This window comes from Canis lupus, chromosome 14 (genome assembly GCF_003254725.2).
Source record: "Canis lupus dingo isolate Sandy chromosome 14, ASM325472v2, whole genome shotgun sequence".
NCBI lineage: Eukaryota > Metazoa > Chordata > Mammalia > Carnivora > Canidae > Canis > Canis lupus.
The window spans coordinates 7,538,254-7,552,683 of NC_064256.1; the positions used below are offsets into that span (position 1 = coordinate 7,538,254).

The following is a 14,430-nucleotide window of genomic DNA, read 5'->3' on the forward strand; positions in this document are numbered from 1 at the left end:
CACACACGCACCTCTCTCTCCGGCACGGTCACAGTCCTTGCCCCGCCGTGCGAAGCCAAGAACCCCGTGTCAGAGACAAGCCTGAGTCTCTCTGAGACATGGCTGGGGTCCAGGCCCTGGCTCAGATGTCAGGTCCCTGCATTATTGAGCTCTGGAGGCTTTGTCTCCTTCTTATCCCTGGTCCTCCCCTCTCCAGGCTCCAGCAGCAGCAGAGGAGGGAGGGGAATCCGCTCTGGCTCCCCCTGCCCATGGAGCAGGCAGCCACACCTGGGGGCCCAGGGCTCCCGTGTAGCCACAAGCAGGCCTTAGCCCTGTACCACCACCTCTTTAGATGCCCTGCAGGCCCGGGCCAGCTCCAGGCTGCCCTGCAGCAGGTGAGGAAGGTGGGGCATTGCTTCCAAAGGGCAAGGCGGAGGCCTGACTCCATCCTGTCCCCCCAGGTGCAAGAGAGTCAGGCCTGTCCCTCAGGACTGGAGCTGCCCGCTGTGTTGCTGGAGATGGAGCAGAGCCGGCGGGCCCAGGAGCAGGTAGGGGCTGGCCAGGGCACATGGCAGAGGGCCGAGAGGGCACCCCTTCATGCCCCGGCACCCATTATTTTTTCAGCTCCTGTGGGACTTGGAGCTGCTGACTGGGGCAGGGCTGAGCCTCTTCTGGCCCCCCTGGGCCCAGTTCTGCGGTCTGAAGGACCAGGCCCAGTGTGTACAGAGCCGGTGCAGCAAGCCCCGCGGTAGGATGGGTGGGGGCCCTGAGCAGCTGACCAGCTGGGTGAGCAGGGGCACGGCTGAAGGCAAGGGGGTCGGTCAGTGTGACATCAGGGGGTGGTGGTGGTGAGGGAAGCAGAAGTATGGGCTTTGGACCCAGGAGCCTGGGTTCTGTCCCTGTTCTGATGCTCGCTGTGGACCGTAAGCCTGTTTCCTCAGCTACAAAATGGGGAAGACAGTAGATCTGACTGGAAGGGAGCACCAATGAACTCATCCATGTACAGGGTTTAGCACTGTGCCTGGCACACAGGACCTGCTCATTCCCTACCAGCTGCTATTACCATTCCACAGTTAGTGACTATATTGGCCAAATCAATGGAATGGTGACATCTAGAAGGCTTTAGATGTGGCTGCAGCATGGGGGGAAAGCAAGCTCAGTATTGCTCCTGAGGCCACAGGCACTGATGCCTGAGGTGCACAGACCCTTTCCTCTGGGGCTGATGGCTGGGCTGACCCCTTCTAGGAGGGAGGCTGTTATGGTGACTGGGACCTGGGACTGTGCCTCCCAGTCATGTCTCAGTTACCAATTGTCCAAGGCACTTTGGGCAGGTTGGCAGCCCTCTCGGAGAGCCTCTCCCTCAGCTGTGCAAGAGGGGGTGTTAGCAGTGACCACTAAGGAAGCATCCAGCTGACATTGTAGGTCAGGATTCCAGTCTCATCTGAAGGCTTGAATGGGCAAGAGCGATCCATTTCCTCACAAGGAGGGGAAGAGAACAGGGTCATAAGTGGGCAGGAATACCAGGAGGAGGGATGATTAGGTGTCATCTTAAAGACTACCCACCGCACTGGGGGATGATGCCCTGTGGACTAGGGCACCCTCCAACTTTCCAGAGTTCTAGGCGGTGCTCATTGCCCCAGGCTGGGGACTCTCTGAGCCAGAACCATCAGATTCCAGAGGGGTGAGTCTTTCTCCCAGGAAATTCTGTCCACTTCATATGGCCACAAAAGGCCAGGCACTGGACCCTTTTTTCCTATCTCCTTCCACAGCCTTGCCTAGCACCTCTTCCTTACACCCAAGGCTCCTCTTTGGGCTCTCACTCAGTTGCGCCCATATGATTGCCCCACAGCCCCTGGAAAGGGTGACGCCCAAATTCCAGCTCCTGGGGTCCAGTGGTGGGTGCAGGGGCTGGGAGAGGCGACCCTGGACTGGGTTTAGGCATTGGGGCCAGGAAACTGGCAGACAGGCTGCCTCCCCGCCTTCCAGAGCCCACGAGCTGCAAAAGGTGATTCTGAGGCAGGCTCTGCACTCCTGCAGGGGGCAGGTGGTAGACCCATCATCAGCCCTGGATCTGGGTGAAGCTAGGAGTGACAGAGACCCAAGGTGGGAGAGCCCTGCTATGCCTGCCGAGCCCACACCTGGTATGCCGACACCCTGGCTGGGTGGCTGGACTAGATGGGGAGGAGGGGGGAAGTCCTCATCTCAAGTGCCAGGATTTCAGTCCCCTTCTCACTCATTCTTCATCTTACACTGTTTTTTTGGGGGTGCCAAGGAGCACCCAGGGACAACAAGTAGGTCTTATTTTATGTCCCGATTCCACCTGTTTGGTACCAGCTGTCTCAGGCACTGGGTCCAGGATTCTGAAGCTAAACTGGGACTCAGGGGAGAGAGCACTGGGAATGACTGTCCATGGTGGCCCAGGGAGGAGGGGACAGAATAGCTGTGCCGGCCACCTGTTTACCCCTCGCATGCCAGGCACTGGGAACATACTGAGCAGGAGAGAGGCTTGACTCCATTACTTGGTCCCTGTCACTGAGGGGATCACAGCCTAGTGAGAGCGTGACAATAAATAGGCAATCAAAATTCCATGGGATCGATGCTGTGAACCCTGGGCCTATTAATTTATATGAAGCCGACTTTCATCTCAGATGATTTGTTAAATAAACCTAGGTAAGCCATAAGCCTCTAATTGTTCCACTGTGCATGTGAGAGAAGAGCAAAGAGCCAATGCTTGTTTTTTCTGATTGACAGACATTTTTACAAGTAAAAGATCTCTGGGGAATACAGAGATATCAGTTATAGCATTATAACTGGAGAAATAAATTATCTGGTGAGACAACAGATCAGAATTGTGAGGCAATGGGTTGGGGGTTATGTTCACTGTTCATGGCAATAATTTCTAAAGGCTTGGGAGTCTTATCAGACTCCTTTGTTCAAAAGACATGTTTGTTTGTTTTTTTTTTTCACAAAAAAACATACCCACTTGGTTACCATTGTGAATATTCACACATCCATGTGGCATAAAGATGGAACATTCTTGTGAAAGTTGTCCGTTTAGGGTCTTACGAAATCAAGTTCTTTTAACCAGTTTTATGGATGCAGAGTGGCTCTCCTTCCTGCACAGCTGCAAGGGAGCAGACATTTCATTTCTTTTTTTAGATTTCTTTGGTTAATTATGAAACTCACAGTTTTTAGGCCAGGCTCCAGCCTAAAATTTCTTTTCTTGAGTTTCATTGGATTTTACTGTTAGCAACTAAGAAAGACCTAAAGAGGATTTTTCTTAATAATAGTAAAATAAGGTGCATACAGTGGGTTTCCTTGCCGGTCTAAATGGGTGTCCTCATAAGGGACTGACAAGCCTGGCCCACAGGCCCTTCCTTCCCCGTGCCAGGCAGCCCCTGGTGGTTTTGAAGATAAGGGTGTGCAGGTTCCTCTGAAGTGCTCTGACGAGGAAGAGGTGGTCGGCTGTCGGCAAGAAAATCCGACAGGCAGGCATGTGTGTGAATAAAGGTGACTGATGAGCTGTGACAGCCTTAAAGTTCACACATCAGACCGTCTCCTTCACCTGAGGCGCTGGGGACTCCCTAGGCTTCTTGGTTCCAGTTCAGGTGGATTGTGTGTGAGGGACTAGGCCATGAGCAGAGTGTTCCTGACATTGGTCTTTCTCCCTCAGGCTGCTTACAAGAGCTGAACCCTGCCACCAGCAGTAGCTTTGGGGACCCAGCACACTCTGAAGTCAAGGTGAAAGAGTCAAAGTGTCCTGGACAAGGGCCCCCTCAGACTGGCTGTGGATAGCAGGGTAGAGGCTGCCTGGGAGGAGGCTACTGGGGGGAGGTGGTGTCCCCTCCTATAGCCAGGTAAGAAGGGACCATCACAGAAGCATCTTTTTTTTTTTTTTTAAAGATTTTATTTATTTATTCATGACACACACACACACACAGAAGCAGAGACACGAGACACAGAGGGGAAGCAGGCTCCATGCAGGGAGCCTGACGTGGGACTTGATCCCGGGACTCCAGGATCAGGCCCTGGGCAGAAGGCTAAACCGCTGCGCCACCTGGGGATCCCCAGAGAAGCACCTTTTACATAACATAGAGTAGGCTTAAGGAGTTCAGGAGTCAGGCAAGGGCTGTGATGGAAATGAAGCCCACTGGGACAGTCACGGAGGTCTCCAGGGTCCCTCAGGGAAAGTGGCCCAGGCATGGGGGTTCCCTCGCAGGCCTGGGCCCAAATGCTCTTCTTCCTTCCCAGGACCTGGCTCAGAGGGAAGAGAGGAGACAAGCAGAACCCACAACCCAGAGGCCATTCATCGGCCTGTGGGGGAGGAAGCTGGTTCAGGGAGCCCCAAGGCCCTCAGGCCTGCCTTCCCAGGGCCTGCCAGAACCCCAACATCTCCCCCAGGGGCCAGGCTGGGGCCTGGGCCAGCAGAGAGCAGAGCTTCAGAAATTGCTGAGGATTGAGATTCTTCAGAGGCCGAGAGAGGAGGACCCTCAAGAGCAGAAAGAAGGGTGTCCCCGGGGTCAGAGAGGGGAGGCTGCCAGGGGAGAGAACAAAGACGTTCCCAAGAGACAGGGAGAGCAGCTACACCAGGGTCCGAGTGGGGGGGCTACTCAGGCTCTGAGGGAGGAGGTCTCTGTGTATCCCAGGGGGGAGCCTCCCCAGAGTGAGAGGAGAGAGTGTCCTCAAGGTCACGGCGGAAACAGGCCTGAGTGTCCGGGAAAGGAGGGAAAGGAGGTCCTCCGGGAGCCGAGGAAGGAGACCCCGCAGGCCCGGGAAGTGAAGGCCCTTCAGACTTGCCCCCGCGGCCTCTCACAAGCCCGGGGGGCAGACGAGGGAGAGGTCCCCACACCGTCCCCGGAGGAAGGCGGCTCCCCGGGAATTTCGAGGGACTCCCACCGGTCCCCGGGAGAACAGAAGCCCCAGCCTGCGGGGAGGGCGGGCCCTGGCTCCGGGGAAAGGACCACCCAGCTGACGCGGGACAGAACGGACGGCCCGGGGCGAGGAGAGCGGAGGGCCGAGCCGCAGGCGGCCCCAGACCCTGGGGGCTCCGGGCGGCGGGAGCGCCCCGCAGCTCTCCCGGGACGCCCGGGGCCGGGGCGCGACCCGGAAGGAGGCCCGGGCCCGGCGGAGCAGGTGCGGGGCGGCTCCGCGAGGCTCGTGGGCGCCGTCGGGGGGCGGAGGGGCGGCGCGGAGGCTCCCGACGCCTCGAAGGCCGCGTGGCCCGGGCCCCCGGGCGCGGAGAAGGCGTCGGCGGGCGCGGGCGCGGGCGCGGGCGCGGGCGCGGGCGCGGGGGCGAGCGCGGCGCAGCGGGAGACGGCGCTGCAGCGGCTGCTGGAGCTGCACCGGGCGGCCGGGCGCCGGCGGCGGCAGGAGCGGGAGCAGCAGCGGCTCCGGGTGCGTAGCGGCGCCGGGCGGGCCGGGACACCAGGCGCTCCGGGGGCACAAGGGGCCGCCGGCCGCTGACAGCCGCCTCTCCCAGGTCTTGGAAGGCCTCCGCATTGCCAAGAACCGCCGCTGCCGGGTGCACCCTCTGGGGCCCCCGCCCGGCCCAGCCCGGCTCCCGCCACAGGCAAGCCTCCCGGGGGAGGGCGGCGGGGCCACCGCGATCCTGCCCGGGCGGGGGCCGGGGGCCGGGCGCTCCTGGGTCCCTTCCGAGGGCGCGCTCGCCCCGCCGCCGACTGAGGGCGCAGGGGCGCGCCTGCCCGGTGCTGCCCCCTGCGGGCTCCTTCGGGCCGCGGGCTGGGAGGCCGGGGCCTCAGGGCTCCACACCGCCCAGGAGGACGCGGCCCGGCAGCGGCGCGCCCTGCGGGAGCGGCTGCAGCAAGTGCTCCGGGAGCGGACCTGGCGGCTGCGGGCCCTCGGGGCCAGGTGAGGGGCGAGGGGGGCAGCCGATGGGGCGGTGGTGGCTCCCGCTCTCTGGCATCTGGGAGGACGGGCCGCTCTCTCCCAGGAACACCCAGAACTTCCAGCGGCTCCTGTGGCCCCCGGGCGCTGAGGAGCCTTTGCCTGGAGAGCAGCGCTCACCCTTCCCGGCCCCCTCCAGTCACTGCTGAATCCTCACGGGGTGATTAAAGAGATGGAGACCGAGGAAAAGGCGAGCCACGACCCGGCAGCAAGGGCCATCAGAGGAAGTTCCAAAAAAGGCCCAGAACTCTGCCTCAGCGCCTGGGAGGCCGGACACACAGACACACACAGCGGCTTCAGCCCCACCAGGAGGCGTGTTATTCCTTCTCCCGGTCCCCCAAGTCCCCTGGCTGGCCAACGTCAGAGAGCCAGGTCCCGAGGGTCAAGCAGCGCGAAGGCCCCATTCTTTCGGAAGAAGGATTCGATGCGGCACATCTTACAGGACACCAGTTCTTGCTTCGCTGGGGGGCCTGGGAAAAGATGTCAGAGGCCAGGAATGGATCCTGGGAAAGGAACTTGCGGAGCCCGGGAGCCCCACAAGCTGCCTGTATTGTATCCACTTGTAAGTGTGACGGAATAAAAAGTGCTCCTGAGGAACGTGGGCTGTGGGCAGACAGAGCCGACCGGGGGTCCAGACCAGCAGTGATGGCAGAACTGGCCCATCCGCCAAGTGTCATCTTTTCCCCCACCTCAGGCTCCTCCACTGCTTGCCATGGGGACGGACAGAGCCGGCCATCTCTGAAAGAGAGAGGGCTGCCTTCCACCTCCTGCTCTCCTGGGACTTGCTTCCTGCTTTGGGGGAAATACCTCTTTCCCTTCCCTTTAGGGCCTTGGGGAAAGTGGCGAGAATCTTTAGGCAAAATGTCAGCTGTGTTTATCCCCAGCCATCCACCGTTTGCCCAGGCCCTCAACCCTGTGGAGAAACACCCATAAGCCCCTGAGTAGTCTCACTTGCAGTCCATGACCACAAACAGTAAAGGGACACAGGATCACCCAGCAGTCCTGCAGCATTCCCGGGCACGCTCCCTTTCCTACGCCATTGAGCTCTTCATCTCCAGCTATACCACTGCCTCCCTCCTGTCCTCCCTGAGGATGATCTGGACTCTCAGCCTTGCAGATAAAGCAGACTCAGCCCAAGTGGACAGCCTTCCCACCAACACTGTCTCCCTACCGCTCTCTGTGCCCCCCTGCCTCTGTCAGATTCCAGCATCTGGAGTTTCCTGGGTGGGCTCACCCAGCCTCGGGCTTTAAGTAACATCTACATCTCCGTGGCTCCCAAACTGACATCTTCAGCTCTGACATCACTCCAGCGGGGGATCTCCGTACACAGCCACCTCACTGGCACCTCCGGCATGGCCAGGGCTCACCTGTCCTCACACGCCCTCCAGCCCTGCTCCCCTCCATCTTCCTTGTCCAGGCACCTGAGCCAAACACTTGTGCTTTCCCACAGCCTTCTTTCCCCTTCTGTCATCCCATCCATCCATAGGCTTCATTGATTCCTCTTCCAAAGCATAGCCTGAATCTACCACGGCTCTCCTGCTAATCACCCTAGCCCAAGCCATCGTCCTCTCCTGCCAAGAGAACTCAAAATAGATGCAGATCTCACTGGCCAGTTGATTCTTTCCCTGAAAAAGCCATTACTTATGGAATAGTTAGTACCCTGTCAGTATTGTTCACCTGCTTAAAACCCTCCATGGCTTCTTCTCCCACTTGGAATAAAATCCAAATTCCTCTGTCTCTTAGCTTCCAGCCTTTAGGTCCTCAGAGAGGCCTTTCTTGACAATCACGTATCCCTTGCCCATCTCCCCAATCTCTCCCTAGTCTCATCATGAAACTTTCCCTTCTCAGATGTCTCCTTTCTCTCGTGCTTATGGCCCAGATCCCCCACTAGAATGGACACCCCCACCCATGGGTCTTGTACGCCTAATGTCGACTGCATGGCCTGACTTGTGGCAAGGGCTCTGTGTCTGTGAGGTGAATAATTTCTGAGAAGTTGGGGCTCACCCAGCTGCCAGCCATATGTGAAGTTGGTGGTGATGGGGAAGAGGTAACGCATCTCTGGCATGTCCAGTTTTCGGGTGTTGAGGTAGCGGTAGCGCCCCTGGAAGTCGTGGGAGATGCCTTCATACAGCAGGGCCCGGGTGGCAGGCAGGACTGGGTACATTTCTGACCGAATAGGAGCCTCCAGGGCAGGGCTGGGGACCTTGGAAGGCACTGCTTTGGGGGCAGGTGGAGGTAAGAGTGGGGCTTTGGGGTGCAGGGTGGGCAGTTTGAGGGGCAGGCGCGCTGTAGCCTTAGCCTTCTGCTTGGCCTTCACCATCGACCCATACTTATGATGCCATTCACAGCGCAACATCTTCTCCCTCAGATATTCCTCCTTCCAGAAGTTCTGCCGCAGCGTATCCATGCTGAGTTGGCGCGACATGGTAGCAAGGGAAGGAGCGGTACCAGGGTGGCTGCAGCTGAGGGATAAGCGATAGCAAGTAGAGTCCTTCCCACAGCAGGTGGCTGCCACAGACAGTCACCTGGCAACCAAGCCTCACCTCACACAGGGCCAGGGTTCTACTTGCCATGCCTTTAGCAGACCTCACATGCCTTGATCCAGAGGCAACCTCAGGCCAAGGCCCACCGGCTAAGGCCTTGATCTCCAAGCCTCTTGCAGGACCCAGGCTCAGTCTAGTATCACAGGCTTCTGGGTTTCCTGTGTTTCTGCTTCCGTTCCTTGGGGTCAAGTCCCTCCCCAGCCTGAGAGAATGAATTGGGGGAGCCTAGGACCTAGGCACAAGCCTCCTCCCATCCCTCCCACCAGAGCTGGTCACCGTTGATTCCAAGGATCCATCCTTGAGTTATGATCTCTTGGCACAATCTTCCTGGTCCAGCTTTTCCATGCCTATATCTTTGGCAGAACCCTTCCCAACCCTGCCAATCTAATCCCCCCAACCACCTCATCCATGCACGTCCTTTCTAGTAGCCAGTCTCAATTTGGAGAGAAACGGGAATGTTGCTTTAATTTAACATGAACAGAGACACTGTGTAACAGCACAGGGAAGATGTAGTGGAGAGAAGATACTCAGGCTTCCTGTTCCCTAACCAGCCTTGACTTTAATGGCAAAGCCCCAGCAATCTGGAAGCACCTCACCTAGCCTCTCAGTGGGTTGGGAAGGGGCAGGGGGCTGGGAAATCAGAGACGGGCTGAAGGCAAGCCTGGGGAAAGGCTGCATGGCTATGGGGAGGGCTCTAGCGCAGGTCCTCGGCCGTGAACATGCCCCTGGCCCTGCGCAGGATGGAGTCCTTGGTGGCATCATAGGGGTGCTCCTTGGACGGAATCTCTAGAACGGCTGGAATGGAGCGCTGGTGGGCGTCGAGCGCATGCCGCACCATCTCTGCGATGTATTGGTTGATGAGGATAATGCCGATGTCATCCCGGTTTAGAAACTGCCTGTTGGGAGAAATGAGAAGAGATTCTCACTCTGAGGTGCTGAGGCTGGGCTGCAGAGGAGAAGGGGCTTGACCCAGAGACTGCAGAGCACAAAGGCAAAAGTTGCTAGCTACATTCTCTTTCTAACCAGGATCACCTTCATTTAAAAATCTAAGGGCCCAGGACACCTGGGTGGCTCAGCGGTTTAGTGCCTGCCTGCCTTCAGCCCAGGCGTGATCCTGGAGTCCTGGGATCGAGTCCCCCATCGGGCTCCCGCATGGAGCCTGCTTCTCTCTTTCTCTGCCTGTGTCTCTGCCTCTGTGTGTGTGTGTGTGTGTGTGTGTGTGTGTGTGTCTCATAAGTGAATAAAATCTTAAAAGAAAAAAAAAATCTAAGGGCCCTCTAGCTGTCTTCTGCCTCCCCTGCCTGAAAGGCTCCCAAGTGAACTGGTGCTGAAGACTAGTGCACATGCTGGTGCATTCTTCTGTATGCTTCATTTGTGTAAAAAAAAAAAAAAGAGAGAGAGAGAGGATAAGAATGTCTGTCCCTTTGTGTGTACATAAAGAAAAAGCAGAAAAGTAAATAAGCAATTAATTGCTCACAGGGGTGGAGGAGGGAGGTAACGAAGTGGAAAAAGAGGAGGGTGGGAGTGAGGGGTGGGAGTGAGACTTGTCCGTGTATACCTTTTAAATATTAATTTACAAGCTACATGAATAACTTTTAAAGGAAAGCTTTTTTTTTTAAAGAGGGCTGATGAGACCATTAAAGGTCTATGCTGAAGACGTTGGGGAATGGATCATAGGGGAAGTTTCGCATGAGTCAAGAATACAACACAGGAGGAGGAAAATCACACTTTCCCCAGACAGAGAACCTACCACTGGGATCTCCCTTCCTTATGACCACCCACACGTTAGTTAAGTAAAATATTAAAAACTATTTTAACTGAGCGCTTGCTCTGTGCCAGGCACTAGGGCAGGTTAGACTTGATGATCTCTGGGTCCCTTTGGATGGAAACATGAAAAATTCCTGGAGTAAAACCTACCCTCCTCCCAAGACAACTTGGGTCACTTTACCAGAATGCCTAGAGATCAGGCCGGTTCAGGGCCAATCATACCCCCGGCAGCAGGAACCAGTCTCAGCCCGCAGCTCAGGACTGGACTGTGTAGGGGAAACAAGTGAGAGTAGTTTGTCCCTGAGATTGGGTAACAGCCTCCTTCAGGATGGGGCGGGAAAACAAAGGGGGCTAGCATTCTCAATTCAAGTCACCAGGACACCTCCTGGTTTAAGGGACATGCCTGCATTCATACTATGAAGCTATCGCTCTTGACCCAGGGTAAGAAATCAGGAACTTCAAATGCAAGGTCTTAGCAGAAAGTAGCAGGATATAGTCCTAATACTCTGCCTGCGGTGCTCAGGACAATAGGAAATTCTAAGAGTTGAGGGAACTGCACAAGCAGTGTGAACCTGGCTTAAGAGAGTTAGGTCTGGGTTCAAATCCCCCCTCTCTCTCTTCCAAAGGATGTGACCTCTCTGAGCTTTAGTTTTCCTACTTGCAAATGGGAATAATAGCCTCTACTTTACAAGGCAGTTGTGAGCCTCTAAGGGACATAACAATACAAGAAAGCCCGACCCCACTGCCTAGGTATTCGATAAGTGTGTGGGTCGCTTAGGGTCGAGCGCTAACAAGGCGGGGAGCCTGCTCTACGGGGCGAACAGGGGCGGAGCTGAGATAGGACCCTGGGGCAGATTGGGGCCGAGGGGCGGCGCCCATCTCCAGATCTTTTCCCCTTTCCTGACAGAGTCATGTGAGGGATGAGCTCGTGAACCTGACATAGCTCAGGTTCCCCCATGCCCCAAAAGAGAACTTGGAGCATAGAGGCCTCCTCCGGAAGGGCGACTGGACCGACTTCCTTGACCCCAGACATCGGGGTCTGGAAGCCCGGCGCCGACCCCGCTGACCCCCGTGGCTCCCACCCGAGGCAGAGGGTCCCATTCAGGCCTCGCGGGCTACCGTACCGGAAAGTGTCTTCGATCTCATTGATGGTTGTATCCTTCTCCACCACCAGGAAATTGGGGTGGCGGTTCTTGTTAAGCTCCCCTATGCCGCCCAGCAGGAAGCCAGTCACGGTGTCTTCGTCTCCGATCACCGCAATTAGCTTCCCCCTACCCGCCATTCTCGCAGGCAGGTAGAGCTCCGCGGCGACGGCCCTTAGACGACGAAGCCCCTCCCCCGCAGCGCACCGCCTTTTCGGCCGCGCCTCCGCCCTTTACACATGCGCAGTTCACCACTCCGCCTTCCGGGACATGCGCATCAAGAGTAAAACGTCTTAATCTGAATACGCCTGCGCAATAATGAGGGGCCCCGAACCTGGGGACTACGATTCCCAGAAGTGCGCGCGGCACCACAGGTTCACGCAAGCGCGTTCCATCGGTCGTTCAATAAACCCGATGCGCCCACTGCTGATAGATACCGAGCCCCCAGAAGAGGAGACGCGGTTTCTGTCCTTGAAGGCAAGGTCCGGGTCTGTATCGTGTATTTAACTATGGCACACAGTTAACAACTAGTACGTATTTGTTGAGTATATAAAATATTGGACAAGTTAATGGTGACACTGACTAGTGAGGTAGGGATTCAAGTGAACAGGCAATTAATTACAGAGCAGTGTGGTAATTGCTAAAATGTGAGCCGTACGTGGAAGCATCCACTGAAGGGATAACCAACCCACTTGGGGGGACGGTGTGCGCAAAGAAGATCCCCCGAAGGATTTAGGAGATAGAAGTAAGGACAAGAGGGTGTTACACCCCGGGCAGGAGGAACAGCATATGCAAAGGCTTAGTGACATAGCATAAGTCCCCTCAAGCAAAGTTAAAGAATCTGGAACAAATTATTCTGAGGACAAATTATCCTGAAGTCTTTGGAAAATGATATTGTGAGATACATGTTTTAGAGATAAGCGCTGTCACGGTGCTGTGTGCAGAGGCAAGACTGCAGAAGGAGGGATCCCTGGGCGGCTCAGCGGTTTAGTGCTGCCTTCGGCCCAGGGTGTGATCCTGGAGTCCTGGGATCGAGTCCCACGTCAGGCTCCCTGCATGGAGCCTGCTTGCCCCTCTGCCTGTGTCTCTGCCTCTCTGTGTGTCTTTCATGAATAAATAAATAAAATCTTAAAAAAAAAAAAGACTGCAGAAGGATACCGTTTTGGTAAGAGATAATGGTGGTCAGAACTCAGGTTGTGGGAATGGGAATGTGGAGAAGGAGATGGAGTCAAGAGATATTTAGGGACAGAATGGACAAAACTGGTATTCAGATTGAATGTTTGGGAAGTAAGGTAGAGACCTAGCTGACTCCCAGGTTTCTGGCCATTGCAACTAGGTGGATAGCACTAACACGTCTGAGTGAGCTAGCCGTATTTCACCTAGTGTGAAATATGGACTGAAAGGTCCACCCTTTCCTCCTCTATTTTTAGCAAACAGGCATACTGGTGTTCAGCATATGGTTTGTGAGTTTAGAGTGCTTGAGACATCCAGATGGTCTCGTCTAGTGGGTATTTGTATGAGACGTTTGGGATTTGGGCACACCTGGTTTGAATCTTGGCCCAAAAGTCATACTTAGAGGTATGATTTTGGATTTATCATCAAAATTCTCAAGGCTTCAAGTTCTTCAGATAGTAGTATCCCTACCCACTTGATAGGGCTGTAAGGTTTAAGGGAGATAGAGTCCATAAATGCTCAATACCTAGGGCCATTCTACAGTTGTGGAAGAGCAGCTGGGCTGGACATCTATGGACACACAGATGGAAAGCAGATGATGCTGAGGAGGTGGCCAGCAAGCCATCCAGGAAAGCGCTCACACCTAGAGTGAGTGGGGAGGGAGGGCAGAGAATGAAGACGGGTGCGTGTAGAAGCACCTGGTTTAGTGCCTGGCACAGAACTAGCCCATAATGCTCACAAGTGGTTGGGTACTTAAGAGAATGGATCTTGCCTTCAGTGATTTTATCAGGTGAAGAGCTGGGCACATTTATACACTCATTCATTCAACCAGTGTTTATCAAATGTGGCCATGAGAAGGCTGAAGATCCATGATTGATAAGACATGATTTCTGTCTGCAAGGAGCTCAATGAAGGATGGGGAGGAGGGCAAACATAAGAGAGGCCCTGGAGAGAGGTCTTAAGGGGGCAGGATTCCAAGCAAGGAGGGGGAAAGGGAAGAAGAAATTTAAAGAAGAGTGAGGAGGCAGATAGGCTACTGAGTAAACCAGGTGAGGAGAGTGGTCTTCTCTGACCTACCCACCAATATGTGCTGAAATGTCCAGGAGCAGGTCTACAGTTGGCGGGGGAGGGGGGTGTCAATTTACTGAAATCCTTTTTGGCCCTGCTGTGTCTACTGAATTATCCATTTACTCGCTTGTCACAGCTGTCTATATTAGACCTTCCAGGGTCAGGGAGCTACAAAGTCACAGATCAGTGTAGTAATGCAAAGATGTGCCCTGGGGAAGTTTCAGAGCTGGGGGCAGGGGTAGATCAAGGGGGCCAGGAAGAAGAGGAGGGTGGAAAGGCAAAGCATGGGTGCCCAGGAATCTCAGAGCTGTAAAGAGGGGTCGAAATGGAGGGTGTGGTGGGGAGTAGGCACACTGACTCAGGACTTCTTGTGTCAGCAGGTGGGGGAAGATGGTGTGCGAACTTAGAGGCCTTGTTAAGAGGAGTAGACATTAGCCTGGAATAGGAGGGAGCTGCAGAGGGGACCGGACACAGAGAGGGCCAGATTCCTTGAATGGGAGCCTGTCAGGCTGCAGTGTGGAAGGCGGGTTTGAGACGTGGCTCAGGCCAGGGAGGCTAAGGGGAGAGGCTGGTGGGCCAGGGAGACCAGTGGGCCAGGGAGGTTAAGTGACAAGGCAGGGACGCCTGGGTGGCTCAGTGGTTGAGCACCTGCCTTCGGCTTAGGGCGTGATCCTGGAGACCCGGGATCAAGTCCTGAATCGGGCTCCCCACATGGGGCCTGCTTCTCCCTCTGCCTGTGTCTCTGCCTCTGTCTCTCATGAATAAATAAAATCTTTAAAAAAAAAAAAAAAAAAAACTGTTGGTGGGGCCAGAGCAGGTCCGGACCTGACCCTGGACTCAGCTGGAGTGAAGGC

At 55.7% G+C, this 14,430-nt stretch overlaps 3 protein-coding genes across 4 annotated transcripts; 1 reads left to right on the top strand and 2 right to left on the bottom strand.

Moving 5' to 3' along the window:
* Window positions 1-248: 248 nt before the first annotated feature.
* On the top strand, window positions 249-7,620 carry LOC118350537 (collagen alpha-1(I) chain-like). The gene is made up of 6 exons (XM_049093395.1): window positions 249-374; window positions 441-527; window positions 604-765; window positions 3,371-3,467; window positions 4,962-5,847; window positions 5,930-7,620. Exons 1-6 carry the CDS (start codon window positions 249-251, stop codon window positions 6,030-6,032), a joined length of 1,461 nt encoding a protein of 486 aa, XP_048949352.1. The 3' UTR covers window positions 6,033-7,620.
* ATP6V1FNB (ATP6V1F neighbor) lies at window positions 5,729-8,752 on the bottom strand. Of its 2 annotated transcripts, none has more exons than XM_025471600.3 (2): window positions 7,888-8,752; window positions 5,729-6,621 (listed from the first exon to the last, which is right to left on the bottom strand). In XM_025471600.3, the coding sequence occupies exons 1-2, from the start codon at window positions 8,306-8,308 to the stop codon at window positions 6,557-6,559; spliced, it is 486 nt and encodes a 161-aa protein (XP_025327385.1). In that variant the 5' UTR covers window positions 8,309-8,752; the 3' UTR covers window positions 5,729-6,556. The 2 variants fall into 2 exon arrangements, with proteins under 2 accessions (XP_025327385.1, XP_025327384.1); XM_025471599.3 differs by having other exon boundaries at window positions 5,847-6,353; window positions 7,888-8,750.
* Window positions 8,753-8,864: 112 nt separating this feature from the next.
* Window positions 8,865-11,620, bottom strand: ATP6V1F (ATPase H+ transporting V1 subunit F). The gene is made up of 2 exons (XM_025471601.3): window positions 11,318-11,620; window positions 8,865-9,322 (listed from the first exon to the last, which is right to left on the bottom strand). Exons 1-2 carry the CDS (start codon window positions 11,473-11,475, stop codon window positions 9,121-9,123), a joined length of 360 nt encoding a protein of 119 aa, XP_025327386.1. The 5' UTR covers window positions 11,476-11,620; the 3' UTR covers window positions 8,865-9,120.
* Window positions 11,621-14,430: the final 2,810 nt, after the last annotated feature.

Coding starts and splice junctions, on each gene's coding strand:
- LOC118350537 (XM_049093395.1), top strand. CDS start 249: ATGGAGCAGGCAGCCACACCTGGGGGCCCAGGGCTCCCGTGTAGCCAC. Junction 766..3,370: donor CTGAGCAGCTGACCAGCTGG/GTGAGCAGGGGC, acceptor TCCCCGTGCCAG/GCAGCCCCTGGTGGTTTTGA. Junction 3,468..4,961: donor TCGGCAAGAAAATCCGACAG/GCAGGCATGTGT, acceptor GACGCGGGACAG/AACGGACGGCCCGGGGCGAG.
- ATP6V1FNB (XM_025471599.3), bottom strand. CDS start 8,308: ATGTCGCGCCAACTCAGCATGGATACGCTGCGGCAGAACTTCTGGAAG. Junction 6,354..7,887: donor CACATATGGCTGGCAGCTGG/GTGAGCCCCAAC, acceptor ATCTTTTCCCAG/GCCCCCCAGCGAAGCAAGAA.
- ATP6V1F (XM_025471601.3), bottom strand. CDS start 11,475: ATGGCGGGTAGGGGGAAGCTAATTGCGGTGATCGGAGACGAAGACACC. Junction 9,323..11,317: donor GAGATCGAAGACACTTTCCG/GTACGGTAGCCC, acceptor TTCTCCCAACAG/GCAGTTTCTAAACCGGGATG.